An 18,813-nucleotide genomic window follows, 5' to 3' on the forward strand; every position below is an offset into this window, starting at 1 on the left:
TGAGAGGAGAGCTTCAGATTTTATTATTTCTTTCCCATTATTTCATTCTATCTGTTGTTGCTGTAAATCATGGAAAACGTGTATTACTTTTTGGAGATAAAGGGAGAAAAAAGGTGATGTCTGGAAGCGAACTTAAATGAAGATCAGTGGAGAACAAATAATGTTTAATACACTCTGAGCTAGTTGGAATTTCCCTTTAATATAATGTATGAAGGCTGATTTGAAGCTACTGGGCCATGGTTGGAAATGGAGATTCAGGCCTGCTACTGAGACGGAATCCACACTTAAAATGAAAATGAAAACTCACCTTCATGTTAAACTCATATGACTTTCTTTTTTCTGTGGAACACAAAAGGAGATATTAGGCAAAATGTTAGGAACTCACAGCCTCAGTCATCATTCACTTTAACTGAATCCTTTTTTTTTTTTTACCTTTTTTTTTTTATCCATATAATAAAAGTTACATTTGTCTGAGACTGTCAGTCCCTAATATTACCTAACAAATGTGTTGTTACTGCATTAACTATACAGCAATGCACTTGCTGTAATAAAAGCAACACTGGCTGTCTGAAGCGCTCAGAGCCAAGCAAAGCATGTCAACAAAACTCCCCACAACGCCCAAATCTCTAATGCCAATAATCCAAATTACCCAGGAAAAACAATCACCTTCTGATACACCAATTAGCCATTAACATAATCCTTAAAAGCATCCTTTCTGATCTCATCAGCTTAGTCCAGGTCTCAAAGGACATTTGGCACATGTGGCAGCTTCTGTTTAAAACTATTGTGAGCCATTCTGATATTGCAAGGCCATTCTCTTGTGGTGTTTGATTAATGGTGTATTCATATAATTGATGGCGGGCAACCTGAAACCTCAATAGGCTTGGGTATGGGAAAAATGCATTCAAAGTCACTAAAGAATGGCTCTACTGTGGCTGTGTAAATAATCAAGTCACAAGAACTTGGCCCTTTTATTTCGAAACTATGTCGTAAGCAGTTTGCACTTCCAAATATTCCATCCCTACATTGTTTCACACTGTGCTAAAATTATTCTAGATGTATACCTCATGATGATTCCAGGCAAGAAAAAGAGCATGAATAAATAAACAACAGAAAGCAATGAGAAACTTCAAAGGCGATGAGACAGTCATAGCAAACAAGCGTCTGGAAGCCAATGAATGTGTTTCCCTTTGTTTGTGACAGTGACTCGAGAGTGTTAACAGGGGAATTAGCACACACCTACTGAGTCTAAGCACATCTCAACGCCATAATTGAATTAAGCCTGTCACAATCTTCTAAGCTGTAAGTGCTATGGATGAAAGGGGTGGTGTGGGGTATGTCACAGATAGGGTTGTCAAAAGTAACGGTATTTCAGTAACATGTCGATTCTAAAATAAAAATAAAAATATAGAAACCAGAGTAAAATTACCCTGGAAGCTGTCTGAGTGACAGGAGGCTACTTTTGAATGCTCACATGTTTATGTGCATGCTGCAGACAGCCTTGCATTGATGTGGCGGGATAACTTTTAAAGCTTCCAACCCAGTCTTATGACAAGTCATAATAATGTAACGAGATGGTGAAATCATAAGAAATTGTAGGAGGAGCTGGCTTGTACAAAAATAAATAAATAAATAAATAAATAAATAACTAAATAAATTTTACTCCCACAGAGAAAACCTATAAACAAAGTTTTCAGGATTTTTCCTAAGTTTAACCCCTAACTCAAACCTAAACTTAGCATAAAGTCTAACCCCTTACCCAAACCCTAAACCTAATTGTGATTCTAAGGTAAATAACTTTTGTGTATCATGGAAGAAAAAAAAAAACCCAGGTTTGGAACAAGATGAGGGAAGCGTGTTGGAGGTTATTGGCATACATCAGTCATTTCTAGTGCATAAATAAATATGGAATGAGTAACCAAATTTGTTCTCAGATGTTTTTTTTTGTTTTTTGTTTTTTGAAAATAAAGTGTTGGATATGAGGGTAGCCAAAATTTGATGCCTGTATTGTATCGTTTTGATTTTCTGTTTTTTGATTGGTTGGTCTCCATGGGAATAAAATTAATACCTTTTTGTACGAGCCAAGTCGTATACAAATTATTATAAGTTGTCATAAGACTATGTTGGTAGCTTCAATAAGCCTTCAACAGTTAAACATGAACACAAAGTTAGGCCTAAAGAAAAAAGAAATGCACAGCTAATTTTAATTACAGACCTGCTTTTCAGTCAATCTCCGACAACACTGAGGACTTATGGTATACTGTCAGTATTGATGTACTATATCTAATAATAATGCAAACTATGAGGACTATGCCAATAATTTATTGAATAACAATTCACCTTTAAAATGTATAAATGTTATGAAAAACTTCAAGCAAATTTGCTTAATGTGTGTATTTCTTCTATTGCTATTGTTTAATTTAATTAGTCAATATTTATATTAGTTTGTAACTTTTTAAATGAAGGGGTGTGTATAATAGAGTATAATCTTTTGTATCGAAACTGGTATTGAGCATCATTAAATTTCCAACATGATCACGCTGGAACTCAACAATAGATTTGACCAATATATCGGTTTTACTGATGAACCGATGCCGATAGTTGCATTTAGTAACTATCGGCTATCTGAAAAATCCACTGCGATTAGTTTGCGATAGATTTTTTGGTTTAATTTGGTTCAACAGTATAATAGCCCCCTCTAGAGGTTAAATAAATAATCATCATGGAGTTTGTGTCATGTGACTAGGCTATGCAGGGAGACGGCTGCTTTAGAATTGGATTTAAAACATTGACAGAGAAAAGCCAAGGTATGTATATAGTACACGATGTTATTACAGATTGTAATGGTATAATAAATAAATAATTTAGACAAGCAAAATTTCATTGAAGTTGGTTTAATAATTCATTTGTTTATAACTTGCTGCATTGGAGAACTAATTTGCCAGCAAGATGGAGAGGATGCTAACATTAGCTGTTTGAATGGTTTGAATAGAAAAATGTTACAAAGTGAAGGATGGGTGATGTTGTTTTCCGAGGTGATTTTATTTTCGGGCACTTTAGGGGCATTCAATTTGTTACAGTCAGGTTATAAACTTGAGCACTCAGTGGTTTTGTTGCTAAGTAGATAAAATAAGTTAATCATCAGTAGCAAATCTTATTTTCATATTAATGCCAACCTTATGTGAAAATGCTGCCCGAGTTTTTGCTTTGCTCAGCCGATCGCTTGCTTCAGAAGACAAAGCGCAAGCACAGACATTGTGTGATTTCACGCGCACAAGAACAGCGCGTTTTAAATTTTTTTTTATTTTATATTTTTTTGACTATAATGTTTTCAAACTTTTCTCCGTTCTGACAAAATAAACTGATGTCCAAGCTTTCTGTGTTAGTACATAGTTATGTGCAAAAGAAATGTAACAGCACTGTAAAATATCTAAATCTGAAATATACATCTAATATTCATGAGAGGGCACACTGTTATATATACTATACAATGTCAATCTTAAATGACATTTAAAAAGCTGAATTGAGTAGATTTGATTTCTATTACCTTCTCTCTCTCTCTCTCTCTCTCTCTCTCTCTCTCTCTCTCTCTCTTTCTTGTACATCATTCATATATTTCATATGACACTAAAATAAAAAATACTGTTAGTAGTGATGAAGCATACAGTAGCTATTTGGCTTTGTAATGCATGTTTTATGTTCTTGCTGAATGATCAAACACATTTAATAATTTTAATTAATATTTTCATTAATATCAGATTGCAAAGGCTTAGAAGAAGGTACAAGTGTGGGAGTACTTTATTGAAGTATAGCCAGGCAAAGCACAATATCAAATCTGTTACAAAATAATCAGCACAGGGGCATGTTAAATTTGATATAAAGTTCAGCACTATTTTACACTAAGGGGAAAGCTTTCATTCATACTATAGATTTGAAGGACTATCGGCCAGTTTATCTGCTTCCGGCCCATTTTCCCACCTTAGATATCAGTATCAGCAAAACCCACTATCTGTCGACCTCTACTCAACATGTTGCTACCAAGTGTTACGGTAACATGAAATCGACCCCATTCTGCCGAGTTTCTGACAAGCACCATCCCCCATTTTTACATTTACCTTTCCCTGTGGTGCTACTAGCATGTTGCACAAGCAGCTTCAGAAACACAGATTCTGGTTCAGTGGAAACCAGGAAGTAATTGCGCTCATAAAATCAACAATGACCACAATTCCAATGTTGCATTTCCCCTCAAAAATTTAACATTTTCTCCACTGACTAATATAATATGCATTCTTGTTGACTGACAACATGCTTTACAACTCACTTATGGCACCACTCTGTGGACATTTCTCCCAGAAACTGGAGCTCACACGTGTCCATACATTCAACAACACTGCATGCTTCAGCCACTGGGGCAGTGGTTCGAATTTCAATAAGCACAGACTGATTTCTGCTTAAGAACTTTTGACTTACTGTTGCCAAATTCACAGTGAGATCTGTCTGGATATTACACTGTTTATTTGGTATTATAATTTATAGGTACCAAAGTTTTTGTTGCATGAAAGCCCTAGTTAAGAATAATTCACTGTGTAGCGCTGCTGAGGAGTAGCCTCTCTCATTTATTTGTACACAACTTGTTCTCGAAGCGGCAGGAAAACATTTGTCTCCAATCCATCATTCTTCGGTCCAAAGGTTAATTCTAGAATCCACTATCTGTCAGAGCCATATGGTTTATTGTGATTTCTGTGTACCATGTGTGTGATGGTGTGTTAGATGTCGAAGTGAGATACAGGTGAAGCCATGTGTCACATTCCAAGCAGGAAGTCTGATTTTGTTTTCATTCCTGCCTCTCTTCTGAGGAACAGTAAAGACCCGCTATGGTAAATGTCAGGTCAGAGGAGCAGCCGTGAGACACACTGAAAACAGCATGTTTGCCCTCGCTGCATGGCCTTAACATGTCAAAGTTCCTGTCTGAACTGCATTTGCTTGTTTTTGGATCATGTCTTGAGACTGCATCACTCACACAACATAAGCAAAGTGGGAGGGGGTAGGGGTGCTGCTGGAATAGCATGAAGGAAATTGGAATCTTGACAACTATGACTGGCATGCCTATTTGTCCCAGGGAAGCCTTATTCAGAGAGATTTTAAGATGGAGGCAAACCAGCTCTTGGTCGAATGGAATCATTGTTTCTTCTGACTGGAAGCACATATTGTCAATGATGTGAAAAGTAAATAGTCCCGTGAAGAATTCGTTCAACATTTTCAAAGAATAATTCACCCATGTGACCTTTTGTTGTAGATGTTCAGTCTTAGTCAACATTTACTTTCGTTACATTTGGAACAAAATAAGGGTAGGCAAATTACGACAGAAATGTCAATTTTGGGTGAACTAGCCATTTAAGGTTTATTACTTTATTACTTTATTTTTGGTTTAAAATAAATAATTGAACATTTTAGGTTGAAGCCAAGGCAGTCATTTTCAAGCAATTCATCTACAATGTGGGGCAAAAAAAAAAAAAAAAAAAAAAAAAAACTTAACAAAGCTTAACCAGCCTCACTATTTGCTTTGCATAGAGATCAGAGCTGAAACTGCAACAAGGTTCTCAAAATCAGACGAAAAGCCGGGCAGAAGCTGTGCATTAATGGCAGACTGTGTAACGATGCCAATTTTTTGATGCCTGCAAATTAAATTGACAAAATAGATTGTTAGTGTAAGTGAATTAAACTTGTGGAATTGGATGACGATCATAACTTTAGAAACTTGGTAGCAGGATTTAGCCCAGCAGGCATAGAGGATGTCTCTCAGAGAGGAGGAGGTGTTGAGTAGTGAGTAAAACAAGATGTTGTCTTGAATCAGAGGAACAAGCTTGATGCTTGGTGGATATTTCTTTCTCAGTGGTGTGATTCCCTGTAAAACTCTGGTGCCACAAAAGAAATGGGTTCGAATAACCCGGAAGGCTGACCCTTGAGTAAATTCGGCAATATGAACTCACTTTTCACCTTGCTTCTTTAGGCCACCAAAAACCTTTCTCATACTTTGCGGCACTGTGCGAATCCTTCCTCCTTAATGCTCTTTGACTTTAAATCCCAGATGTAATTGAACTGTCAAGATTGCTGTCTGGGATTGTTTCTGGAGGGACAAACAATATGTGCATGTGTATCCGCGCACCAAAAAGCTGAATACAGATTCCATAAGTCGCCTACATATCATCAATATGTCAAAACAAAGTAATAGCAAGAGTCTACTTAGGAGTGTCTACCGTTGCGCCTCAGTCAGCATTTCAGAACGCAGTAGCGGGGTAGTCTATATTAAATACTTTTGGATGGCCTGATGTTTGATGTGCTATATCATTACATTTATGCATTTGCCAGACACTTTTATTCAAAGTGACTTACAGTGCATTTAAGCTGTACATTTTATCATGAAATGCCTTATCTTGGTATTGAACCCATGACCTTGGCATTGACAGTGTCATGTTTTGAGCCAGTTGAGCAACAGGAACACATCCATCTAAATGCATCTAGAGTAAATACTCTAAACACCCCATCTAAAGTAGTTTTAAATAGCATTTTGCTAACTAGATAGGTAACGTTTGTCAAGACAAACTCTGACAGACAGACAGACAGAAAGTTAGATAGACAGAAAGTCAATTAGGTAGACAGATAAAACTCAGAAAGCAGATAGTGCATTTCTAAGTGATTGCTAAGGTCAACTGAGTGGTTGCTAGGTCATTGCTGGGGTCTTCTGGCATGTTTATATTACTATTGGGTGTTGGCTTGTTGCTAAGCATAGCTAGTGTATGTTGGTTGGTTGCTAGGCGTTTTTATGATGCGTTGGCTGATTGGTAGCAGTAGGGTGTTCTGGTTGATTGCTAGGCTGTTTTAGATTGTTTCTTGGTATTGCTAGGGATTTTCTGGCTGGTTGCTGGGTTTTCTGGCTTTGTTGCTAGCCATTACTATGGTGATCTAGCTAGTTGCTAGAGTGTTGCTAGACAGATAGATTGATAGACAGATTGAGTGATCGAGTTTGAAATCACAAACATTCTGTGACAACAGTCTTGGCTTGTTTGAATATTCCATCAATATAAATCTATGGGATTTCTGGGACTTTTGATTGTCCGCTAGTTAGAAAAGTCAAACAGTAGCACACTAAGTCAGAACAGTCTGAAGGTCTGTCCTGAATTTGGTGGATGTAACTTGAAAGCTCTAAGAGTAACAATTTATATTTTTGTTCTTGGTTTAGAGATTTTGGAAAACATACTGTCTGTAGAATAACAGTATGTTGCCTTGACAGGCGTTATTTTGTAAGCAGATTTTATGAGTAAAAAAGAATCTTCTTTACACTAAGTGCAAATAGTGGCAGATATTCTTTAAACACCAAATTAAATACTAACATACAGTATAGGGTTTATTTTAGAGTCCCACAGACCCCTAAACCTAACCCTAACCTAACAAAAATGTTCCATGGTTTTTACTACAGTAACCATAGTATTGCCGTGGTATTTTAATAATAATAATAATAATAAACATGTTTACAATATTAAAACCATATTACTGTTGTAACACCGTGGTTAATGGCATTAAAACTATGGCTTACGCCAAAAAACATGGTTACTACAATATTTCTATAGTAAAACCATGGTTAATTTTACCCGGATCAACTCCTTGACCTTCACCATGACCAAATCACTGCAAGGAAATTAAACTTTATACTCATTATTATTATTATTATTATTATTATTATTATTATTATATATTAAGAGTGGAGACAGGAAACAGGATGGAAAAAATTGTGACAAAAGGCAGAATCGGACCCAGGTCCTCCACACAAAAAAGCAAATCCACACCGTTGTTACACCCCATGCAACAGCAGCGGCACTAGTGGTGCAGTTTTTCTTCAAATTTTGTGTTTCCACCAGACTATTGGAGTGCAAATAGCTGCCCTGTGTGGCAGGAGCTATTTACACCTAGTGAAAATAGTTACTCCGTTTAAAAATTAATTTGTTATAACGCAGGACAATTTAAAATGAACTTGTGGGGGCACAAAGCTGATTAAAAACGGTGAAGAACTTAAAATAAATGGTGACCAGTTACAGGACCAAGATATATACACTTTCCTTTATACATTTATATGTTAGCCTAAAATGTTGATGTTAATCAAAAAAAAAAAAAAAGCATGGACATAGTATGCATCAATTACCCAGCTGTATCTCAGTGTAGCCAGTGGAGAGTATGCACCTAATCAAAAGATGACAGGAATGGAGGTAAACATGTGAAGTAGCAGGGTAGACACTCTTATAGTCACTGGGTTCTCTTGTGCCAGTGAATTTAATTAAGTGAAAATAGGGGGATGAGACAGACCTGACTGCAGTGGTCCCCTCTCTCGACAGGCACAGGGGCATGCTTCTAATTAAAAAGTTGAATTCCACAACTGCCGTGTTGGCATCTGAGTACCCAGAGGTGCGTGCTTGCATGCCTTGGTGGGAGCTTATCAGGAGCAGGCAGATTGGGGCATCACAGAGAGGTGCAGAGACGTGGAGGAGTAAGGCTGTGCGGTATGATGGCATCCAGCTCGAGCTGGGAAGCAGCCCACCTCCCCTCACAATTTCAACCCACAAGTCAGGAGGCAGGAGTCAGGATTGAACTGCAGAGCGGCGTGCTGAGGCAGAGTAAACAAGGGATAAACGCTGGATTTGGGCTCTGTCCTGCTTCGCTCAGCAGTGGATCTGCGTCTGCGACTCTCGCCTCCTATCAGAGGTTCATATCTCAGCTGCTGACTGAAGTAATCAACTCTGCATGCTGTTCACTCCTCACAAACCCACCAATGGTTCACTGTATTTAACTATAGGAATATTCTGGGTTAAGTTTAGTTCTATCAAATGCATTTGGGGTAAGCTGTTCATTTCCACAGAAAATAATTCCAAAGTGTCCCTTGGTTTGTAAAAACAAACAAAACTTCAGAAAAAAAAAAGATTTACATTTCCCGGAAATGCCAGTGTTTGCAAGGCAACAAGAGAAGTTAAAGAGCCTAAGATATACAAGTTCACTTATACATTCAAATACATTTTAACCTGAAATTTTTATGTTGATGAAAAAAAGTCCATGGACATGCAAGGCAACAAATTAATAGTTAACGTTTTAGTCAAGCTTGGGTTTTATTGACTTAGCCCAGGACTCTGTGGATATACAGTATATGGAGCCATTCTTTGATGATAAAAAGAGGTACATCTGTAAGATTTTATATAGAGTCATTTCTATATTAAATCTTAAAATTTTACTGAAACTAAAACTAAAAGGTCCCATTAACTTTTTCCTCAGCTTCCGATACATATGAAGATCAGAAATTGCGTGCTTTTAACACTATGTATTTAAACATTTGTTTAAAAAACACTATATTGTTCCTTTCGGCTTTCTGTAGTTTGACGTGGGTGCATTAAGTTAGTTTAGAAGATAGCAGGCTGTAAATAGAATAAAATAGGTACTTATTTCATCTTGCATACGCACACATACTGTACATGAGAGCTGAAAAGCAGCTGCCAACAAGACAGCGCACGTATACTTTGGCGTTATCTTGATAATGGTGTTATTTGATGTTATTGATACTGAAGAAAGACAGGTGTATATATATATATATATATATATATATATATATATATATATATACAAGATGATAAAAACATTTGGGGCTTTATGGAAAACATTTGTGTCTTAAGCCCTGGAAGCCCAGCCCTAAACATCCCTCTATCTGTTTGAGAGGCCCTTCCAGCAAAATGGCTCGACCAATGGTGTATGTTTGGGGTGGGGCTATCTGTTTGTACAACCAGTGGAAGATGGGGGAGTTTTCCAGAATTTCTTTGAAAACAATATTGTTATTTTTTTTCAATTAAATTTGACGATGCTAGTGGTGACTGTTTTAATTAGGCTTAAATTGTCTACAAAACATACTAGAATGGGGTCTACATTAAGCAGTTTGAACTGAATTAATTGCTAACATTTGTGAAGAAAAAAAAAGGAATATCAATAGCTTGCTTTGCAAGCTCTATAAAAAGACATTGACAGTTAAACACTTATAATGGAAGTCTGTAGGGCAAACATGTAAAAAGCTGTGAGCAGCACAGATGCTGTCGATAGAGCTTATCTTGTATTTTACTAGGAACATTCCTTTAAACCTCAAAAATGGGCACAAAATGGGACATTTCTGGACTCAAGTTCTTCTCTTTAGCCGCACTTAAGGGGGCATTGGTGAATAAATAGGTGATGGAATTAGAGCACTTCATTGTGTAGCCTTGGATGGGACAAGAGCAATGTGTAGGCTTCAGCACTGTGTAGCTCTCATTGATCAAAATGTATTTTATCTCCAATAAAAAGGAATAGCCCTTGGTGTTGGCAATGGTGAATCTTTGCTATCTCTTGAAAGGCCACCTCTTTTACAGGCTCATGACCATTCACAAAGACTGAAAAATTCTCCTGAGGTCAAATAGCCGAGTATCTTCAGCTCTGAATACTGTGTGGGGGACCATTGAATAGAATGAATGAATAGCATGTCAGAGAAGAATTTAACATTTTCAAATGTCTTATTCGACTGTTTTTTTTTTTTTTTTTTTGTACTAGGCCTATAAAAATGACAATACTAACAATATTTGTACTTAAATGATAGAAAAGACTAATTTCAGACAGCAGGGTAAAAGTATCTTTTTTTTTGTTGTAAAATTAAAGAAAATTACATGCAGATGGTTGCACTGGTTTAACTCCCTCTTTTTCTTTTTTCTTTTTGCTTTTCTGCACAATTTTAAGCCTTGAGTGAACCCCAGCAGTGGTGCTATTCCTCTAATGATGGCGAGCTATTATTATTTGACAGAGGGAACGCATTACCCACTCGGTGAAAGTGAGGCTTCTCTTAAAAGCAGCATGTAGTTTAACAGAGCATCAGGACCTCCCTGACAAGCCTTTTAAACACTGCCAGGCCGTAAAATAAATGTCAAGGAGGAGTACCATCATATCGAGACTGAAAAGATTAACTAACTCCCTGTAATATAAATGCCCAATTAATTGAAGCCTAGAAAGTCCTTTTCCAATGGAAATTTATTGTTGATGAATTTTAATGTAACACTTTCCCTATAGTACATTTAAGTGTAATCAGTCACCAGCATGTTAAATTGTTCACATATGCAAATTATTTACATTTATGAACTACCCGTGTCACATGTTTAAGCTTTACAGCCACCGCTAAGTGTCTAATGAGCCAATGCTGCAAATGCAAATCAGTTTGAAGCATTAGGTGAATTATTGACTCAGGCACCAAGGCCAACATTAAAACAGGAATTATTGTATGTTGTATGTTGATTAGTGTTATATATTGCAATAATTTAAGATTTATTATGATGCTTATCATCTTGTTTTTTACTTAATCACTAATTTGTAATTATTCACTAATTTTTTTAGTGAAATGCCACATTTAACCTTCATTTGTCTAGCCTGACAGGGTTATTTCTGGTTATAAAATTGTTCCCATCGGTGTGTATGATAAGTCATAGCATTTCTGAGGTTCCTGCATGCTATACGTCATGTGGCGTGCGGATGTGGAAAGAAATTTAAGGCCGCTTAAGGGGTTTGCCAGACTCAGGGACACTAAAATACACAAGCACTCGTAGATAGTATTTATGTGGGCTTGTCTTCCTCCAGTCTAATGAGCCCCACACAATGAGCGTAATGAAACAGCTCGCAAAACACCCAGGCAAATGAACAATTATGAGTTTGGGTTCCTCTGAAGTGAATTGCAGCAGATGTTGCCTAGCCCCAAAGCTCTGAGTCACAGCCCAGAGTTAGTAGATCCACTGCACTGCCAAACACACAACACACCTCGGCTTAATGCTGCCTCAGCCTCTACCCCTCAGTCGCTCGCCAAACAAGCCTCTCTCGACCATAGGCAGCTGCTTGTTTGAATTATGTTAGGTCTACCTGTACATAAAATAGTACTGGCCTGGCTGAAATAATCTAATCTTGAGGCAGCATTGACACAGACTGCAAATGGCATTGAAAGATGTATAGGAGGTATCACTAGTTTTGTTCCAGCTGTCGCAGGCTGATGAGTCAAAGTGTGTCGGGATCAGTTGAATATGTGTTTGTAGAAGCACATATACCTGAGTAAGCACCTCATGATTTGTGCACACCTGGTAGCCTGAAGCCCAGGCATGCTGAAAAGCCTAACAGAGCATTCCCAGCACCTGGCTCCACTGAGCAGTGATTGTGAACATGTATTCACCATGAAATGAAAGAGTCATGGTTGCCGTGGTTATTATGTTACAAGCTAAAGATGAACTAACATCCTCTGCAGCTTGGAAACTGGTCACTTTCGAATCATCACATATATATTAGCCTACTCTCAAATGAAAAATAGGAAAACAAAAGCAGATGACTACCAAGTATTATTTCCAAAGCAAAGCAATATGTATAGAAATAGCCTATATTTCAGATGGGTTACATACCAGGCAATTTACATTAGTATTCACAAACCATATTTAATGACAATCCCAAGGTACGCTTGATCATGCAGTCAGGCCTGATCAGAGGATTGCTTTAATGCTTTCTAACATGTGCCACTCTATAATTATGATGTATACTATCAAATGCATATGTGTTTCTTATTTTCTTATTTTGAAAAATAAAAGGGACTGCAACTTGCATGTAAACAAATCTATTATCAAGGCTATAACTGCTTTAACAGTTTTTCTGAATGCATGCAAGTCTCATTATTATCTGTTTTTCAAAATTACTGAATTATTTTGATGTAGCAAATCAGAAAATACTAATGGTGAAAATATATATGCAAAATACATGCGCTTTTTCACAAATAAAGAAAAGAAAAATAACCTATCTCTGATTCAAACTAATGAATAAACGTCGCTTTTTCAATAAGAAAAAATAAAATAAAATAAACCACATCTGATTCAAACTAATAAACAAACGTGAATGCGCGCACCTGTACCAATCCAGCCCCTTCTCGTAGTTCCTGTCAAAGAAATGCGGTTCATTCCCAACCGCTCGAACGTCGGGATGAACCCGCAAAGCTTCGAGCAGAGCCCTTGTACCCCCTTTCTTCACTCCGATAATAATGGCTTGGGGCAATTTCTTCTCCCCGTAATCCGAGGTGCAGTTCGCCAGTCTCCGGAGCTCGCTGTCCGTGGTGCTGAATTCCAGGTGCTGGTGGCCCGAAACGCTGCTTGTCGGAGCCGCCGGAGCTCGCGCCCATCCCGCCGTCTTCTCCTCGAGCCCCGCGTTATTTCTAAAGCTCGAAACGGCGATAGTTTGCTCCGTCGCCGTGCTTTCGATTATTTCCTCGTCGAAATAGCCCTGGGAAGAGGTCGGGTAAAGTTTTTCCCTTAGCGTGACAAAAGTTGTTTCCTCTGTCACCAGCCTCGCCTGATAAACGTAGTTCTCTTGGAACTGAAAGGAGTTATAACAGCTCATCAAGCTATAGAACAAATAGGTGACAGAAAGGGAGAGGGTGAACATGAATAAGATCTTCCGGGGCACTTTAGAAGTAAAAATCGAAGTGCTGGACCAAAATGCCATCTCTGATAGCAGCGATCCTCTCAGAGAAGTGGCCAGACATGTTTCCACCCCAAGTCTCGCATGGACACTCAATAACAATAATCTGTCACCATCAACACGGCAAACATCTGAAATTGCGAAGAGCCGGAGAGCTCCTCTCGAGCTTCACGTGCTGGGGAAAAAGATCGTTAAAATTCCAGAAGAACGTCTCGCGTATCGATTTTTTATTCCGACGCTGACAGCCTTTGTCACAATTTATCGGATTGAATTTGCAGATTAGAAAGGCTGCTGTCGGGCGTCCTTCCAGATGAGCAGCCTGACTTTGTGGGCTGAGGGTGATGCTGATGATGGACCAAGTCTTAGCATCTTAGAAGATAGGAGGGGAAGAAACACCAAAGTCTCTTGAAGTGATTTGCAAGACACGTCTTCACCCAAAACGTGAAGCGTTCAGTTTTTGGAGTGCAATTTTGACGCCGCCGTCCTTCACATCGCTGATTTCAAGTGGCAATTGCCGCAAACGATGGATCTTAATCCCAACGAGCTGGTGATGTTCTATCAAGGAGACATCCTCCCACTGGTAATCCACTAACTTTGAGCGGTGGAGAGTGAGCAGCCTCGGCATAAATATTCATTGACTGCTCTCAGTGGCTGAGAGTGCTGACGAGACGCCTCGTGTTGATTGGTAGACGCGATATGTGCATCAGCCGTAGGCTCATCAAAAATCGCAATAATACTACAGTAAAATCGTATTGGTACACCCACTGCTTTCTACAACCCATGCCCAATTTCTGACGGCGGAGGAAAGCACCGGACAAGCTCGTATTTTTATCTAAACAACATGCTGTTGCTCAGATGGTAAATTTTGTAATTAGAATAAATTAGAATACTAATATTAAACATTGATATTAATATTAACATTTTTATTATTAATATTTGCCAGGATAGAGAGAGAGAGAGAGAGAGAGAGAGAGAGAGAGAGAGAGAGAGAGAGAGAGAGAATAACGATTTATCAAATAAATATTATTTTTCAGCCTACCTCCATATTTTTATACAACGTACAGTTCTGGTGGTAAATTTAAATGAAGGCTACAATGATAACAGGGATATTAGTATGCTATTGTTGCAAGTTTCTGATATCATAATGCACAATTATAATTATTACTCTGGTTCTTATCACATGAGCACAAAACTTTGGCCTATACAGAGAAGCTCATGCCTGCTCTCTACTGGCCTGAGAGATGCAGGGTTAATTCATAAAAAATAGGCACTGGCAAAAGAGTGATGACAGGTAACTTAATGCACATTACAGCACATTAATGCACAGATTCCAGGCGTGGCTGAATAGAGGAGGAATGACTGAATGGGTGGATGCACGTATTTCTGGAATTCAGCCATATTCCTGTATTATGTACACTGAAAAATTCAACAATGGTAATGTCTTTATCTGCTTTTCCAAATCGAAATACATACTGAGTTACCTAAGTAGAAGCAGTGGAGTAATATTTTAGGCGAATATGCTCACAAAGTTAATTTGGTCCATTTAAGAACCATGTGTGATAGACATTGTTATTTACTGAAAATGTTTCAGTGATTAGACATATGTCCTTTAGGGAAATAAACAGATGTCTTCTGAGCTGAACGATATGTCCCCTTCCTTTAGAACACTCCATTCATCATATCCCTCAGATTCTGCATCAGGAATGGATGTTTAGCTTTCAGCATGGAGCATCCGTTAAAAGTAAGCATTTCATTTTCCTAATAAATTGTAGTCCCAGCTGTAAGCTTCTTTTTTGTTGGTTTTTGGGGACTGTAAAATCAAGAACGATGAGCAAACAAATATGAAAACCTGCACATATTTAAAAAAGGTATGCTATCTAAGGGTTTGAAGTGTCTGCATGCACTTGGTAATATTGCTGCAACAATTGTAAATTACAATGGTCATACACTGTAAAAAAGTGGTAACGTGCAGTTGTAATTTAAGGAGTCATTTCTACCTGATCTATCCCATAAAATTCGTTTTGTTGGTGTGTGAAGCACAATTGTTTTTTTTGTCTTTTTTTGTTTTTTTGGTCAGTGTAGGTTAGTAAAATGTACAATGTAAAATAAATTTTAAAGGTATAGTTCACCCCCAAATGAAAATTCTCTCATCACTTACCCTCATGCCATCCCAGATGTGTATGACTTTCTTCTGCTGAACACAAACAAAGATTTTTGGAAGAATATCTCAGCTCTGTAGGTCCATAAAAGGCAAGCAAATGGTGACCAAAACTTTGAAGCTCCAAAAAGCACATAAAGGCAGCATAATAGTAATCCATACAACTCCAGTGATTAAATCCATATATTCAGAAATGATATGATAGGTGTGTGTGAGAAACAGATCAATATTTAAGTCCTATAAGTCTTAAGTCACTTTCACATTCTTCTTCTTTTGTTCTTGGCGATTCACATTGTCTGTGCATATTGTCACTTACTGGACAGGAAGGAGAATTATAGTAATAAAGAACTTAAATTTAGATCTGTTTCTCACCCATGCCTATCATATTGCTTCTGAAGACATGGATTAAACCACTGGAGTCTTATGGATTACTTTTATGCTGCATTTATGAGCTTTTTTGAGCTACAAAGTTCTGGCCACCATTCACTTGCATTATATCGACTTACAGAGATGAAATATATTTATAAAAATCTTTGTTTGTGTTGAGCAGAAGAAAGAAAGATATACACAATTGGGATGTCATGAGGGTGAGTAAATGATGAAAGAATTTTCATTTTTGGGTGAACTATCCCTTTAAAGAGATAGTTCACTCATAATTGAAATTATGTCATCATTTATTCACCCTCATGTCATTCCAAACCTGAATGACTTTCTTTTTTTTCCATAGAATTTTAACAGAATGTCTGAGCTGCTCTGTTCCAATCCATGAAAGTGTTTGGTGACACGTGGCAGTCAAGCTCCAAAAAGGACAACAACAAAAATAAGCCCTAAAACCATCATACGTGGTCCATACAACTTGTGCACTATATTTCATGTCTTCTGAAGCTGTATGATAGATTTGTGTGAGAAATAGATTGAAATGTAAGTCATCATTCACAAAAAATATCGTCTTTACAGCCGTGGTCACCACTGACTTTCTTTATATGTGAAAGAGCATCTTAGACATTCTGCTTTTAACAACATTTTGGCTTTCACAGATGAAAGAATATCATATGGGTTTGGAATAACATGATAACAGAATTCCCATTTTTGGGTCAACTATTCATTTAAGACTGTGACTCAGAGTGTTCATACTGTACTGAACAACACATGTTAACAATGAATGCCTGCATTCATTACAGCACCTCACTTGTCACTGTATCACACGAATATCCATGTTGTGTTGCCTTTGCTGCAGCTGGTTGACTAGCTCTTTTTTCTTCCCACATGCAAGGCACCCACCAATAGATACAGCAACTTTGCTTTTCTCCCACTCTAATGTTGGTATGACCTCCAAACACAGGTAAAAATGCTTACTGGATATACAGCGCCACAAACTGTACTGATTTTTTCTAATTATTTGATTAAACATTTAGATTATTTTTATTTTTAAGTTGATTTTTAAGATAGCATCTGCCCAGAAGCCAAGAGTAAAAGTAATGTAGAGCTCACAGTACAGGAAAACTGTGCTTTTTAAATGTTTATGGATATTTAAAAGTAGGCAGGCAATTGGAGTTGGACTCAAAGCTTCTGGCATTCATTTCAAAGGGAAATCCTGTGAAATTTGCCAAAAAAACAAAAAAAAAAAAAACAAACTTGAAATAGACTTATAATGGTCTGGGTTCCTGAGAGGAAAGTTAAGAAAACACTAGTCTCCAAAGCACACAAATGACCTCATATCAATACTGCAATCAACTGCCATCATAGGTAGCATGTATATAATACAAATAACATAACAATTAAACAGATGGACACAATTAACATCCAGTTAGCATGCTATTTGTATAAAACAATTAGTATTGTTGTCAAGATTACTAATACAAATGTGGGAAATGTGGTTTACTCCTTACCATTGTTAGACAGGTTGTTTGGCTGAAGGGGAAAAGTTGAAATACGATATAAATAATGATATTGTAGTGGAAGAACATTACAATAAAGAAATCTAGTTCTTCCAGGGATTTGTAAGTTTTATAGGTTTTAAGGAAATGTCTGTCTGTGCAAAAGAAAGAGGAAGGGATTATAGTAGTAAATCAATTTTGATTACACTTTTGGAAGTATTTTTTAAGCATAATGCAATATTTGCTCTAGTAATTAATATTTTATCTTTTTGTGTTGAATACAGGTAATAGATTCATTCATATTAACAGTTGATTTCTTTTGAGTCTTTGATTTCAAGGTGTCATAACCTCAACACGTCATTTCCCAAATATTGATTTAAGGTTTCAGCTGCTTACTGAGGCATTTATGAGTTTTACAAAAATAGATACCATCTTTCACTAAATATTTTATATAAATCCCCAGCCAGCCATGACGTATTTTTTTTGCTGGATAATAAATTGAGCAGACAATATGGCTAAATATAAATATGCAAACAGATTGTTCTTTGCAGAAACAATAGGTAATAAGTGGACAAATATCAAATGTTAACATATGGTCGATCTACTTAAATATGTTCATACCAAAGCAGTTCTACAGAAAAGCTGTGCCTTTGCAATTATGTTATTCTTTTCTATCCATAACATTGTTTTGGCCAAGACATTTTTGAACCTGATCAGCATGTCCTTCCCCTCCAATGAGAACCAAACAAAACAGAAAAATGACATGCTCACCAAGCTGTGAGCTGAAGGAAAAAGCAAAGATGCATCCACTGTCTGAGTGAGACAGAAACACAGTAACCACTGACAACCTCTGAGGTAAAAACATCGAAAAGCATGGAAATATGCAGAGTGGGCTGAGCAAGCCTGCAGATCTATAAGGCCTATGACATAAATTGATGATCAGCCAATGGTGCCAATGAATTTCTCAGCACCACTGGAGGCAGAAAAAAATGCAAAATATAGTGGAAAAGAATTTCATCTATCCGCTTTTATTTTGGGTCCTGGGATGACAGTAGAGGTAAATTATGATAGTAATTCTGTAATGTAAAATTTAAGAAATAACTAGTCTTGTCCAGATTTAACCTTGAGGCTATGCCGTATTGACACACACCATCATTTAGATACACCCCTGATATTTAGCAGTGTCAGTAATATAAAGAAGTTTCCACACTTTTATCCTCGTGTGACACCGCA

The 18,813-nt window shown here is 37.4% G+C and overlaps 1 protein-coding gene across 1 annotated transcript in view; it reads right to left on the reverse strand.

Moving 5' to 3' along the window:
- LOC127451893 (heparan sulfate glucosamine 3-O-sulfotransferase 4-like) overlaps positions 1-13,569 on the reverse strand; it is a 200,118-nt gene extending 186,549 nt beyond the window's left edge. The window contains exon 1 of the mRNA XM_051716929.1: positions 12,977-13,569. Within this exon, the coding sequence (XP_051572889.1) occupies positions 12,977-13,569 (593 nt within the window). The remainder of the gene's footprint in view (positions 1-12,976) is intronic.
- Positions 13,570-18,813: the final 5,244 nt, after the last annotated feature.

The sequence above is a fragment of the Myxocyprinus asiaticus genome, chromosome 14, assembly GCF_019703515.2.
Source record: "Myxocyprinus asiaticus isolate MX2 ecotype Aquarium Trade chromosome 14, UBuf_Myxa_2, whole genome shotgun sequence".
Taxonomy (NCBI): domain Eukaryota; kingdom Metazoa; phylum Chordata; class Actinopteri; order Cypriniformes; family Catostomidae; genus Myxocyprinus; species Myxocyprinus asiaticus.